Consider the following 16006-nt stretch of genomic DNA (forward strand, 5'->3'; position numbering starts at 1 on the left):
TCCAGCAAATTGTCCTCTTATCCCCATATACATGCCCCCCATAGCTATAGTAACAATAAAGAAATACAAATGGAATGCACTAAAAATTTATTGTAGTAAAATTGAGAAGCAGGAGGAATTTTGGATTCCAGTAAGGCCCAGTTAGAATGCAGGCTTTAATAGCTCTGAGACTCTCAAAGTTTTGATCTCTCCTCCTGGTGAAACAGGGATGACAGGAACCTAATACTCATAATATTGTGAGGACAGATAGGAATACTGACTTCAGGTGCCCAGTGTAGTAGTGTAAGTGGTGATGGTGATAATAGAAATGTCTGGACCAAAGAATAATATGCCAATAATTATGACTACAGTTAAACTTAGGGACACACAGGCTCATGTCAAAAGTAAAGACAGTAACACACTATTTTGTCTTCATCACACCTTGAACAGGCTGCCGACTGACCTCATCATGTGCACTGTGAGAACACCTCTGCCCTCTGAGATCTCTCTACCATAAGTTGTCTTAGACAGTGGGAATGGGAAACGGAACAACTGTCCAGGAATTTACTCTGGAAGGATTTCCTGCTGTCCAGCACCTGGGCAGACTTCTCTTCTCACTGAACCTGCTGGCGTACCTGGCCTCCATCACCGGAAATGTCCTCATTGTCTCCATTGTCTGCACCAGCGCCCGTCTGAAAAGCCCTATGTACTTTTTCCTGGGTGTTTTCTCCTTTGGGGAGTCCTGTTTTACAAGTGCTGTTATTCCCAAGTTGTTGGCTATATTTCTTTTAGGGAAACAAACAATTTCCTTTGTTGCCTGTTTTATACAAGCCTTCGTCATTCTATTTATTGGGGCATTCGGTTTTTTCCTCATAGCTGTGATGTCAGTGGACAGGTATGTAGCTATCTGTAAGCCTCTGCATTATCTCACCATCATGGACCTGAGGACCTGCATCCTCCTACTCATGACCTGCCTTGCTGTGACCTTCACCCTGATCATGTGGCTAGTAGTGAAGGTATCACGGTTATCTTTCTGTGGCCCCCACATCATCCCACACTTCTTCTGTGATATCAGCCCTCTGATCCACCTCTCCTGCTCTGACACCAGTTCTGCTGAAGCTCTGACCTTTGCCCTTGCTTTGATTATCCTTCTCTCGTCTCTCATCATAACCACTGTTGCATACAGCAACATAGTAGTCACAATCGTGCGTCTCCCATCGGCCAGGGAGAGACAGAGAGCTTTCTCCACCTGCTCATCCCACCTCATCGTCCTCTCTCTGATGTATGGCAGCTGTGTATTTATATATGTGAAACCAAGGCAAACGAGTAGGCTTGAATCCAACAGAGAGGCTGCTCTAGTAAACACGGTAGTGACGCCCCTTCTGAACCCCGTCATCTACACCCTGCGCAACAAGCAAGTCCACCAGGCTCTGAGGGAGACTCTGTGCAGAATAAAAATATCAGGATAGGAAGGCTTCGCATGTTCTTGGAGTGGAAAACATCAGAAATTGTGTTTGCTCCATTTTAATCAGTGCATGGGCCTCAACACTTGAGAACCACAGAATTCACAAACCTTCCGTGTAAATAGCTCAATAAAATGCAGATGTTTGTCACCTAGTGAATACATTTGAATGCCATGTGTGTGCCTGTTCCACATATTTCTGGCAATCTTATTTTTTTTTTGTTTGCTTGTTTTGGCTTTTTCAGACAGGATTTCTCTGTGTAGCTTTCACTGTACTGAACTCACTCTGTAGAACAGACTAGCCTAGAACTCAAAGAGACCTGTCTACCTCTGCTTGCCTCTCCCTCCCAAATCCTGGTATTAAAGGCATGCACCAACACTGCCGTGCCTGACAACAGATTTTAATGGCAAAATCTACTGAACTTTTTCATCCAAGCAATAAGAACTGTATGCTTGAAATTTCTGAAATAAATTGAACTATACTATTTTAATTGTGCTCTCTTCCATGCAGAAACATGCTTTAGCAGACATAATTATTTACCCATGGTAGAAAAATAATTAAAACAGTTAGTGATTTTATTTGAATTGATGCTTTGAAAATATTAGTGGAAATCACCAATGCTTCGCTCATATTCCCTCCGTGAGTCGATGAAGGAAAGGTGATCATAGAATCCTTTTACCTTGTAAAATATATGTCATAGTGGGTGTCTTCTCCATTTCTCTTCCTGTAACTTGGCTCAGCTGTACATGAATGCCTCATTTGAATGTTAAACTGAAATATACTATTTACGGTCTCATTTCATTCCTGAACAGAACACCAATGGCTTATGCTCTAAGATCAAGAATCGACACATGGGACCTTATAAAATTGCAAAGTTTCTGTAAGGCAAAGGACACTGTCAATAGGACAAAATGGCAACCAACAGATTGGCAAAAGATCTTTACTAATTCTACATCTAATAGAGGGCTAATATCCAATATATACAAAGAACTCAAGAAATTTATTCTCTAAAACACCAAAATGGCTACTGTCCTAAAGATGTGCAAAGTCTTGCTGTTTCAAATTTTGCAATTGCACGACAGTCTCTCAGAGTTAAGCTTACATATGATTGATTTCTATTCTGAACCAGTTATTAAGTGCCATATACATAGTAGGCTGAGAGGGGTCATACTAAGTGATGACCTACTTTAAAGTCAATGTTCTGTTTCCCAGCTTTTAACCTTGCATGCTTTTAGTTCTAATTCTCAGGATATAATTGGTCTGTCTTGTCTTCAGAAGAAATGCCTCTGAAATTATTATGGTTCCTTACTGTGTGTTTGTTTTGAAATAAGTTCTCTCCATGTGACAGGCTTGGACTGTCACCCCTTATTCCTTTGCTTTAGACACCTGAGTTCAGTGACAACAGAACTGAGGTATCATGCTTGCCTCTTTCTTTTAGTGTATGTGAACTAAATCATTATATAACCACAAATAAAACGTTATGAAATTCCTTAGGTTCATGATTGGCCCTGAATGTCATAATTCAAAGTTCATATTTCACTCCAGTGTCACAGGCACAGCCCAAACTCACAAACTCCAGGTTCATAGCTCCTGCACTGCCTTTGCCTTATAGATCCCGTCAGAAGTAAGCCTGTCCACACCGTGTTCATGCTCCCAGACCTAGCTCTGAACACACAACCCCATAGGGCTTTGCCTCTTGAGTCTCAGAAGCAAGCCTGCTCCTGCCATCCCAACAGTCCCAGGCCCAGCTCTGGAAATTCAGCTCACACACCCAACAGTGTTTCCAGGTAACCTCCCCTGACCCTAGTCTACCCATGTAGACTACCCATCTCCATGATGGCAGGCCCAGACCCAATCTAGCAGCTCCTACAGAAGTTGTATATAGGCTCCTGCCCAACCTGAGGCAGGCTAGATCCTCCCCTCAGACACATGTCCAATGAATGAAGTTCACATCACAAAAGCACAAAAAAACGTGAAAAGACAAGACAGTGTGTCCCACCTGAAACCCACTAGCTCCATAAGAACACTCTCTGATGAGAATTACCTAGATGAACCCCAGGAAACAGAGTTTAAAAGAACAATCATAAGCTTCACCAAAGATATCAAGGACACAAAATTAAAGTTGCTCAGTCCACAAGGCTGGGTGTTTCACATGATCTGTATAAGCTGGAATCCTGAAGAGGTAGTTTCCAACAGATGTGCTGGCAAGTAAGTCCAATCAGGTGAAGAAGAATCTTCCTTCTTCCAATGTCCTCATGTAAGCTTCCAGCAGAAGATGTGGCCCAGATTAAAGGTATGTACCACCATGCCTGGATCTAGAACTTGCTGTGTATCAGTCTGGCCTTGGTCTCAGAGTTCTGCTTGCCCCAGACTCCTGGGATTAAAGGCATATAATACCGTGCCTGAGCCTAAGCTTTTCAGGCCACTATGCCTCAAGGTCACCATGTCAAGAAGCCTCTATCTTCCAGCCATAAGATCTGGATGACAGGTGTGCCCTTCATTTCTGGGTTGTAGTTCATTTCAGAAGTAATCAAGTTGACAACCAGGAAAAGCCATCACAGATAACCTAGATTACTTTACCCGGCAAAACTATCTGCCATAGTTGAAGGAAAATGAAAACCTTTCCATAATACAAACAGGCCAAAAGAATGCATGTCTATCAAACCAGCCCTCCAGAGAATATTGGAAGCAACCTTTCAGACTGAAGAGGGGGATAAAGAGACACTACACAAAGCAAAGAAATGAAGCAATAATTCCTAAGAACATGAACAGAAATCAAATAATAATGCATTCATCACACACCCTTCAATAACTTTAAATGTTAATAACTTGACCCATCAAAGACATACACTAACTTGATGGACAGAAATAAAATCCAGCTTTCTGTTTTTTTCACAAGAAACATCTCTTAGCTTTAATGATAGGCTCCACCTTAAACTGATAGCAAGGAAGTGGAACCTAGAAGCAAGTATTTGTAGATATCTGAATATCTGGTAAAATAGACTTCAAACTAGAACTAGTCAGAAGAGATAAAAGGCATTTTATTCTAAGCAAGGAATCATTCAAGAAGACACTGCAATTCTAAACATATATGCACCAAACTCTGGTACACTCAGTATCATAAAAAGCATTCTATGAGACTTAAAGATACAGGTAAAGTCCAACACCAGTTTATCCAATAGGTGATTTCAATACTCAACTTTATTCAATAGATAGGTTATCTGGGGAAAAAAAGAAACATCATAAATAAGTGATTGTGCATCAAATAGAACTACAGAATATGCTATTCAAAAAAACAAAGAAAATATATTATACTCTGAAGCCCATGGAAGAGTCTCGAAAAAAGATTGTATCCTGGGAAACAACAAAAACTTAACAAATTCAGAAAAATCAAAATAATCCCATACACCCATTCTGACCATGGTGCAATATAGCTTACAATCAGCAACAAATGAAACTCTAAGAACTACACAAACATATTTATGAATGATAATTGGATCAAATAAAAAATCAATAAAGAAATTAAAATTTTCTTGGAATTAAATGACAATGACAACCAAACATCTGGGGCACATTAAAAGCAGTCCTTCACAGTCCTGTGCTGTCCTCACTGTCCTGCACTGTTCTTCAAAGTCCTGCACTGTCCTGAACTGCCCTGCATGGGACATTTATAGTTTTAAGAGTCTGTATTTAAGTATCAGAAACAGCACAAATAAATGCCTTAATGATGCAACTCAAGAATTTGGAAAAATAAGAACAAACTGAACCCTAGTCTAGCAGACAGGAAGAAATAACAAAAATTAGAGCAGAAATTAATGAAATACAATAAAAAAAAAACAATACCAAGAATGAAGCTAAGAGCTAGTTCTTTGTAAGGATGAGCAAGGCTCTACAGAGATGACTCAACACTCAAGAGCAGGTGTCATTCTTGCAGAGGACCCAGGTTTAATTACCATCACCCACATGGTTTCTCAGAACCATCCAAAACTCCAGCTCCAGGGGACCCAATACCTTCTTCTGCTCTCTGCACATACCAGGCACACACATACACATGAGCAAAACACACATATGCATAAAATAAATCCTTTGAAAAGATAAGCAAGATTGGCAAATTTATGCTCCAATTAACCAAAAGAAAGAAAGAGATGACCCAAATCAACAGACTCAGAAATGAACAAGGAAACATTATAAAAGAAGCCAAAGAAATGGAATAGTTTTAAAAAAAACCTATATTCTCTCAAATTTGAAGATATAAAAGATATGAATGGATTTCTAAATTCATCCAAGTCACCAAATAAAACCATGAAGAGACCCAAAACCCATTACAAATAGTAAGATCAAAATGATATTAAAAACTGTCTGAAGAAAAACTGTTCAGGCCCAAGTGGAGTCACATCAGAATTGTACTAGACCATTGAAGAAGATCTACAAACGATACTTTTTAAACTATTCTAAATACACACACACACACACACACACACACACACACATACACACACATACACACAAAAGGCGCACTCCCAAACTTATACAAAGTCAGTATTACTCTAATATCAAAATCAAGATAGAGTTGCAACAAAGAAAGAATACTACAGGACAATATTTCTGGTGAACATATAAAAAGATTCAATAAAAAACTTTCAAGCGGAATATAGACATATATCTACCACAACTGAGTTGGTTTATCCTGGAAATACAGTCTTGGTTCAACATATGTAAGTCAATAACTATAATACACCATATAAATGCACTTAAAGGCAAAAGCACATGATCATCTCAATAGATGCAGAAAAAGCCTTTGGATGCATCTATTACCTTGCACAGAAATCAATCCCAAATGTGCCCCAGTCCCACGGGGCATTGAACTGGGATCAGAAGACCTGGAAGAGAGAACTGGAGGACAGGGGATGCAAAGAACGAGCTGCTTGTCTATAGTCTGATCAAACCGGTGATTTTAATTTTTTCACACAGGGGTTATAAACACATAGAGGCAGGATGTGGGGAAGGGGATGATGCAGGAGTGTAGGTGTTCTCAGGGGGAGTGCAGATATCTTCTAGAACAGCGTATCAGCTGGGTGAAGAAGCAGGGAACAAGCCACTTATGACTCTGTCTATGATTCATTTGTACTTATCTAAGCTGGTATCCTCCATCAAGGCTACCCACCCACAAGGTCTATGACTATCCAGGCTGGTAGTTTTCCACCAAGGCTGCCTGTTTACAAGATCTATAGCTATCTGCTCTAGGATCAGTGTTTTTCCACAGAGACCAAGACTTTGTGTTAGCAGGCATGTATGTCTGACTCAGGCCTATGACTAATTTTAGGCCTTCAGTGTATAAGCAAAGCTGCTCCTGACACAAATGGATCAAAAACCTCAATATAAAACCTAAACACTTAAACTTCTAGAAGAAAACAAGGCAGTATCCTACATGATATAGCCAGAGGAAAGGATTTCTGCTTAGGACTCCATTTATCCCAGAATTAAGGTCAACAATTGACAAGTGGGGGGTTAAAAAACTAAATCTTGTGCACATCTAGAGAAACGCCAACCAATTGAAGTATAAGCCCTCAGAGAGTGAGGGAATCTTGGCAGGTATTCCTATGGCAGAGGGTTAATATCAGATTGTATAAAGAACTCAGAAAACAAAGAGTTAAGGAAACAAACGTCCCCATTAAAAAATGAGCCATGGATCTGAACAGAGAGTTCTAAAATAAAAAATAAAAATGGCTAAAAATATCTCAAAAGGTAGTCATCGGCCATAGGAATTAGAGAAATGCAAATCCAATGTAGAGATTTCATCTCACTGTAATCAACAAGGCTACATTCAAGAAAAATACTGACAACAAATTCTGGTGGAATGTGGATAAGTTGTGATTGAAAATAAGTTAAACAAATAAGAAAATAGAAGCCAGAGGTCCAACAAGTGAGTGTATGTATCTACGCTAGTCAGCAGCTATTAGAGTAGTAAATGAAGAATCGTTTAAAATCTGGTGTTGAAAAATACTCTTTTGAGTCAAATACCCATTGCTAATCTATTGTCAAAAACACTACTATTCATAATTTGATGATGATCTCACAAAGAAGAAAATGTGCCTTTTAGGCTGAGAATCCCCTTCCTTACCTTGGCTTCAAAAGGAGTAAGGCAAATATTTAGGAATGGACATAATGCTGGAAGACTACTAAAGAGGAAAACTAAAACCATGATGAGGAACTTGAAGACGGCTGGGAACATGCACAGTGGGTAGGAACACTTACCCCTAAACATGAGGACATGAGGTTGAACCTCCAGTACTCACCTAAGAAGCTAGGTATGACTGCAAGGGCCAGTAATCTCAGCACAGCCCACAGGGGTGGGGGACTGGGAGGAGTTCCTTCTGGCTCAGCAACAGACCCTACCTTAAAGCAATAGCAAAAGACAACTGATGTCTTTCTCAAGCTCTGTATGTGTGTGTGTGTATACAAGCCCACACTCACACTTACACATCTAGACATACAGAACATACGCTATATAATACAAATAGAAAAAAAAATAACAGAAAAAACTAAGGAGGATATAAATAAATAAGACAATATCAAATGTTTATGGATTAAAAAAGTTAATGTTGGTAAAATATTCCTTTTACTCAAATCATTCTTCAGGTTTTATGCAAAATAAAAAAATGGCACTGGCATTGTCTACAGAAATAAGATAAATCCTAAAAGTCTGGGAAGTCAAAGCAATCCTGAATGATTCTTAGTAAGAAAAGTGATGAAGATATCATATTACCTGATTTAAAATATACTATAAAGCTATATAACCCAATTAATGGGGGTGGCACAGAAATCTACCTCTAGACACATGGCATAGGACAAGGAGTCTAGAAATAAAACTCACCCAGTAAAAGACAATACATTTTTTACAAAGTTGAGAAAATATACATCAAAGAGAGGCTGGTGTGTTTAATAAATAATGCCAGGAAGAATCAGTATCTATGTGTAGAAGAATAAAGCTAGACTCCCGCCCCCTTTTTTTTTACCACATACCAATATCTACTCTAATGGACTTAAATTTAATACCATAAAAACATTTCATATAATCCACTTTTAAAATGTATCCAGAGAAGACATGGCCAACACAACAAATAGATCTATTAAAAAAAAAAAAAAGCCTGCTTGGGGTGGGAGAGATGGCTCAGCAGTTAAGAGCACTGACTGCTCTTACAGAGGTCCTGAATTCAATTCCTGGCAATGACATGGTGGCTCACAACCATGTATAATGGAATCAGATGCCCTCTTGTGGTATGTCTGAAGACAGCTACAGTGTACTCATACACATTAAAAAACAGACAGACAGAGAGAGAGAGAGAGAGAGAGAGAGAGAGAGAAGGGAGGGAGGGAGGGAGGGAGGGAGGGAGAGAGAGAGAGAGAGAGAGAGAGAGAGAGCCTTTTTAATATTACCAATTAATCATTAAAGAAATGCAAGGTAAAGTCATAATGAGGTATTCCGTTAGTGAGTGTATATGATGAATTTTATACACATTATGGAGAGCAGCCTGGGGAGCAGGTTCCTCACACAAACTCAAAACTACCAAGTTTGCCAAGAATTGCACTGCCTGGTATATTTCCAAAGAAAATGGAATCAGTCAGTATGCTGACATAACTCCATTCTCATTTTTTATCCACCACAATGAACAATCACCAAATGCAACCAACACATATCCACCAAAATGGACAAAGAAAATGTGGTGTATGTCCACAATGGAGTTATATTCAGGCATTTAAAATGCAATGTGATCATTTGGATACATTTGAACCTGGGGAGCACATTAAGCGAAATAATTCAGAAACATAGATAGATATCACACAATCTAACTCACAATGTGGAATCGAAAATATGGCATTAGAAAGCACGAGCATAATTTGCAGGGAGACGACATCTGACCCGAGCCTCAGGGGACACAGTAAGAGGAGGCTCAGGGGAAACAGTAAGAGGAGACTCAGGGGACACAGTAAGAGGAGGCTGGAAGAGCGTAAGAGCAGGATGGCGGGAAGGGATGCTACAAAATGCTATCTTCTGGACCTGGCATGGCTATTGCAATCATGAGCTCACAGTAGCTGTGATTATCTACAGCAGCTCTGGTTATATGTGCAAGCCAGCCACAATTCTGGCAAAAAATGGGAGAAGTTCTCTCCAGTTCCCAACCTTTACATGGAGCTATTAGCCACTGAAAGCTGATGGGGAGGTAGAAACAGGCTATTCAAGGTTAGGTTTCCCATGATCCAGTGGATGGCCCAAAACTCATCCACATGAGGACAACACTAATTTGACTCAGTAGATTATGAGAAGGAGGAGGAAGAGGAAAAAGAAAAAAAGGTAAAGAAGAGGAAGAGAAGGAAGAAATCAAGCCTATGGGGACATGTTGGGAGGATGAGGAAAGTTGGAAGAGGAAAATACAGAGTGGATATGATAATATTTCATTGTACACATGTATGAAATACTCACAAGTGAAGAAACATTATAATAAAAAATCATATTTTTTCAGAAGCTGAAAGTAACAGGAGCATGGAGAGAGGTTGATTAACAGGTACAACACACAAGTAGATAGAATGATATGACTAAGAGTTTGTGTACATGGTAGGAGTCTATACTCCATAAAAATATTTTAATTGCTAAAAATGTTTTATATTAATCTATGGCAATAATTCCCAAAGTTGCCTTTTCTTTAAAGAATATTGGGAGAGAGTGATGTCTGAATCCAGGGCAACTAGGAAAAAACACAACTTTGAGCATTGTGAAAGACAGTGTGCTTGAAGACACTGGAGTCTGGCCAACAGTCTTTCACAGAGAGGAGGGAGAAACCTCTGTGTGTGAGGGTTTGAGCTGTGGAACCTGTCTCACTCTTCCCAGCTGTACCCCTATGCCTTTAGAAAGAAATAAGAAATATCTGAAGTGATAGATGTGATAACTACCCTCAATTGGTCAACACAATACACATATAAGTCAAAGCATGATATAATATTGTGCCCATACACATATATGACTATATATCAAAAACAAAGGGCTTCTGGGTAAGATAGCTAAAGCTGTCACTGCATGAGCCAGTGATGCAGGAAGTTGGAATTAAAAAAAATATATCACAAAGAGAAATAGAGGAAGAGGACTGGAAAGGCACAAGGGATTAAAAGGATACCAGGATAGTGTAGAGAGCAGATGATGGTGCAGCTAAATAAGCAGGACATGACCTCCTCAAAGCCTCCTGCAGGAGGAGAAAAGGAAGCTTCCCCCAAACAAGCTAAATGAAAGACAAGCAATCAACTCTCAGAACACACTTGTAAGTGTTGTGTCTACTTGTGAGGTTTGCTCAGATGGGATTCCTCCAGCAGACATGTTAGTAGTACAGGAACAGCCCCTTTTATTTTGCTCTGTGATTCAGAGAGCAGTAGCCAGGTGCCATATCAAGGGAAAATCTAGTTAAAGCAGAGACAGCCCAGGGGCCTGAGATCATGGACTGTCCCAGGTCATGGGGCCTCAGTTTGACTAGCTACTGCCTCTGAGTGAGGAAAGGCTCATAGATCAAGTCTTGACCATTGGAGGGTCAGATGTTGAGACAAAGAGTATGTAAATTCAGGCTGGGAAATTCATAAAGTCAGAAGCCCCAGTCTTTTTGACCCTAAAAAGATTTCATCAACGCATAAAAATCTTGAATTTGATAGCTCTGAGCTGAGACCAGAAGATGGATCAGACTGCAGACCCAAGAACTCTGATTCCACGGCTGTGTTTGATAGTTAGAGTGGGAAACCTCCAGCGTTGTGACTGATATACAAATACAACGACAAGACAATCACCTCAGGGCTACAGTTTGATTCTCACACAACCCAGACACTTCCAGTTAAACACTGTGAGAAAACTTGCACCAGAACACAGGCTGCAAAACTAAATGTGGCCAGTAGAGATCGCTGGTACACAAGAAGTGAATCTACCAGCTTGACCACCACAGTCTCATGGACACCACACATGTCCTTACACACACACACACACACACACACAGAGAGAGAGAGAGAGAGAGAGAGAGAGAGAGAGAGAGAGAGAGAGATACATGCACATGGATGATTCCCAGTCTTCAAGTTTTGATGACACAACAATTCTACAACAACTTACCTTTTCATTTTTTCTCTCCCCAGTGAGTCCCACTTTAAAAACTACACATTTAGCAGGATTTTTGCATTATTTCTAAAATGTTCAATTGGTTATTCCTCTCCATATACCTGTCTAATTTTGTTTATGGATTATTTCTATTATTGGGGCATATTTTCTTCTTTTCACATTTCCTGCTTTTACTTTTTATTATTATTATTATTTTGGCTTCCCATGGAGGGGGTGCCCTATATATTTAGTAATGTCTTTATTTTTGCTTTATTTTAATACTTTTTTATTTTTGCCCATCCCTCCTTTGTAAATTTTCAGTATTGAAATATTTTCTAATGTCTTGCTAACTTCTCTTTCCTCAACACAATATTCCTCTCCACTTCTTTTTTCTGTATAGCCCTGCTCTCTACATACCTTCTTCCTTTCTTTATTTCACTCACTGTTTCTACACTTAACCAAAGTGATGCTTAACTTCATTCTATAGCAGTATTTGCATTCTGTTTCACTGTCACTGGTGCTGTGTTGGTGGGTTGTAATAATTTTCAGTGTATTTCAATACCGTGTATGGATTGATGCTGTCATCAATACAAGCATTTGTTTTCTACAGTTGAATGGTACTGGGGATTGAGCCTCCAAGGGCAGGATGATCAGCCAGAAGACTGCTGGGCATATCACAATGAAGACATTTACGTGCCATGAGAATGCAGGCAACATGTCTCATCCCAGAATCATAACTTCATACCTGCTGAACTGAGAGGTACTGAGATAGTCAAGATGCTCCAGGACAATGTCACACATTTTCTGTTAAGAATGACAAAGGGCCTGCAAGAAGATAAAAACACTCAGAAGAATTTAGTCCAGTAAGGAAAGTCAGGAACACACAGGGAACGGTCACAAAATGGAAAAACAATTGGATAAAGTCAGCAATGTGGAATAAAAATTCATCATAAATATTGAAATATTGAAAAGAAAAGCCAAATTGATATGTTCAAAGTAAAATCTTGGCAAATCAAATAAACACACTGGAAAGTATCACAGATAATCAATAAGAATAAAGGTTCATGAGAATTTACATTCATGAATCACTAACAAGGGCATGGCCAGAATATTCAAGAATGCTGGTGCATGCTACAGACATTAAACATAAGACTTCACAGATGGGAGAAGGTGTGATACGAAGACTAATAGCACGCAGGTCTGAAGTGGAAACTTAAGGGTTCTTTGGAAAGTCAGGTGTGTTGGATGGTGTTTTGCCGGAGCAAACACATGAAGGAACATTTCACTGAAGTGGACACACATGTGAAAGGCTAAGGCGGACTCCTGAAGAAATGTTTAACTGAAGCAGACACAAGTGAAAGGATGTTCTGCTAAAGCAAGCTCGTGAAAGGGCTCGTGATAAAGGACATTTTGCTAACACCACCCATGTATTGGTCCACCTTACAGTGCAGAGTTGAGCTCCATTTGTCGGGACTCCTTAGAGAGAAAAATTACCAAAAAACTTCTGGTGGTGTGCTGAGGCTTCTTGCTGCTTCCTTGGACTCTGGCTGATTGGCAGAGTGATGTCAGCTGAGACAGATGCATGTGATGAGGCAAGACCCATGGAGGACATGTGATGCTTGGAGGGCAATAAATAGGACTTAAGAGACTATGAGAGGAGCTGGCGACTGGGCTGACCTTGGCTTCCTGGTAGAGCTAGCTGTTCATAGCTGGTTGATCTCTCCTCTTTACTGATCTTCACTTAGCTGAGAGAGGCACAGCCAGAGAACTTCTGTCATTCTTCTTGGTCCTTCCTGCTGACTCAGGCTGAGGCTGAGGCTTGCCGGTCTCTACTGGGTAGTTCCACTGCTATTGATTCATGTTTGCAATCCCAACTCTACCAAACTGGACTCCTGGTGTATCCATGATGTGGCTGTGAGTGGATTGAGCTGCAGCTGCTGACCTGTGAACTGAACTGCAAATTTCCTGAAAACGCAGATTGGATCTGCTCCAAAGGACCATTTCTGAATAGGTCAACTTCCCCTATATCATTTCTTTTCCACTACCTCTGGTGGAAGAGAGGGTAAAGAGTTTAAGAACAATCACTAAAAGCAGGTTTTGGAAAACTTAAAAGTTACACAGATGTGTCCAATCTGTGGCCAGCAGGCTACATATGGCAAATGCAAAATTATAGACTTAAAACAGTGTATAATGTTTCAAACTCAAATGTGTGGTTATTGACTATGGACTTTATATATGGCAATGTGGGATCATAACATGAAAAGGCTAGACATGTTATGATATTTGTTCACTGAAAAGAAAGCAGAACATTTAAAAATTAGGGGAAAATGTATATTCATACATAAGATCCATGTAAAGCTCTAAATAGACATGACCAGGGAAGAAACACTCTGTACCATATAACCAAGATGCCAAAAGTACAAAGAAAAGGAAACAGTATTAACAGCTATGAGGGCAAAATGCCAACTTCCTTCTGAAGGCAAAACACAAGCTCTCCCTTCAGAAATAAAAAAAAAAGCAAAAAACCCAAACAAAACAAAAAACAAAAAAAATAATGTATATGTCCAACCTGAAAGTATGTATCTGCCAACAAACATTGCTATACCAACAAAAGCTATATTTAAATGTGGAGAGAGAGGATAATTCAGGTCAAGCCCAGATTAAAGCTGATGTGACCTCAAACTTCTACTACAAAGGGAATTTAAAGTAGTACTGTGCAGGAAAGTGGAAGCAGGGAGAAGGCTTTAGGGTGGCCATGGGGGTAACTCTAGCTGAAACTCCTAGCAGTGGGGGATATGGATTCTGAAATGGTCACTACCTGTAGCCAAGCAGGACTCCCAGTGGATGGATAAGGGCAACACCCCACCCACAAAAACCTTCTACCTAAAATGTGCCCTGTCTTCAAGATGTTCCGGGACAAAGAGAGAGCAGAGATGAAGGGAATGGCCAACCAATGACTGCCTCAAATTGAGACCCATCCAATGGGCAAGAACTAACCCCTGGTACTATTAATGATACCTTATTATTCTCACAGACAGGAACCTAGCATAACTGCCCTCTGAGAGGCTCCACCCAACAGATAACATTAGATGGAGCTCTGGGAGTCTTGTGGAAGAGTTGGGAGAAGGATTGAAAGACCCAAAGAGGATAGGGACCCCACAGGAAGACCAATAGAGTCAATTAACCTGGGCTCCTTGGGGGTTCCCAGTGACTGAACCAGTAATCAAAGAATGAGTATGGACTGGACCTAGGCCTCCTGCACATATATAACAAATGTGCAGCTTGATCTTCATGTGGGTCCCCCAACAACTGGAGTGGGGACTGTCCCTGAATTTGTTGTCTGCCTATGAATCTTTGTCCTCTAACTGCACTGCCTTGTCTGACCTCAGTGGGAGAGGATGTGCCTAGTCCTGCAGTGAATGATGGGTGGAGTGGCTGATATGAAGGAGATGGAAGAATGGGGAAATGGGGGAAGAAGCTCCAAAAGGGGGTACTGGGAGGAAAGGGGGACTGACATTGGAGTATAAGGTAGATGAATATATAAGCTAGCTTTTAAAAAAAGAAAAGAGAAGGAAAGGCATTCCCAGTCACAGAACATAGAGGAGAGTACTTCATGAGAGAAAAAGACAAACAAGGGAGGACTATAAATAAAGCTGTTTTGTCAAACACTGTAAGCCAGCAAACCTCTAGTACGAATTGGGGAGAAAATACATTAAATAACTGAATCAACCAGCAAAATGACCTGAAATAATACAGAGAAGAGCAACTACACCTGAGTAGCAGTCTTCAGTGTGAATGAAGCATTTCAACTCACCAACAAAGAGAGGAAGACACTCAGAGTGGATTAAAAACTAGCTCCAACTATTCGTTGTCTCCAAAAACCATAACTATTGGTGAAGACACACAGACCAAGAGTCAAAGGATGGAAGCCAATTCTTCTGGTGAATGGAAATGGAAAAGAAGCTGACATGGGTATTCTGATGTCTGATAAACTTGACTTCAAGCAAAAATATAAAGAAAGAGCATTACATATCAACCAAGAAAAATAATCAAGAAAATACAGCAAAATAATACATGCACACTTAGTGTTAGGGCTGTCAATAAACTAAGCCCATGAGGATAGATATAAATACGAGCCCTGCCTGGTCCTCTGGGCTGGAGCAGACACAGAGTCGGTCTGCTCCCGTCCTGTTGAAAAACTGAATCCTGAGTCATCCAGGAGCCACTGCACTCAGAGCAGCTGGTAAGAACTCCATCTCACTCCCTAAACCCCAGAGATAGATCAGGGAGCCAGGGACATCCAGGGCACAGCAGCTACCCAAACCCCGCCCCTCCGGAATTCCACTTCCCTTCTGCCCCTGCCTGGTCCTCTGGGCTGGAGCAGACACAGAGTTGGTCTGCTCCTGTCCTGTTGAGAAACTGAATCCTGAGTCATCCAGGA

General features: G+C 40.4%; 1 protein-coding gene across 1 annotated transcript; it reads left to right on the forward strand.

Moving 5' to 3' along the window:
- The first annotated feature begins 515 nt into the window (after positions 1–515).
- LOC114609254 (olfactory receptor 6M1-like) lies at positions 516–1448 on the forward strand. Its single transcript, XM_028753577.1, has one exon. It carries the CDS (start codon positions 516–518, stop codon positions 1446–1448), a length of 933 nt encoding a protein of 310 aa, XP_028609410.1.
- The last annotated feature ends 14558 nt before the right edge of the window (positions 1449–16006 follow it).

This window comes from Grammomys surdaster, unplaced genomic scaffold (genome assembly GCF_004785775.1).
Source record: "Grammomys surdaster isolate TR1022 unplaced genomic scaffold, NIH_TR_1.0 125950, whole genome shotgun sequence".
Taxonomy (NCBI): domain Eukaryota; kingdom Metazoa; phylum Chordata; class Mammalia; order Rodentia; family Muridae; genus Grammomys; species Grammomys surdaster.

Bases quoted from the DNA above. Each gene is read 5' to 3' on its own strand.
- LOC114609254 (XM_028753577.1), top strand. From the start codon at position 516: ATGGGAAACGGAACAACTGTCCAGGAATTTACTCTGGAAGGATTTCCT.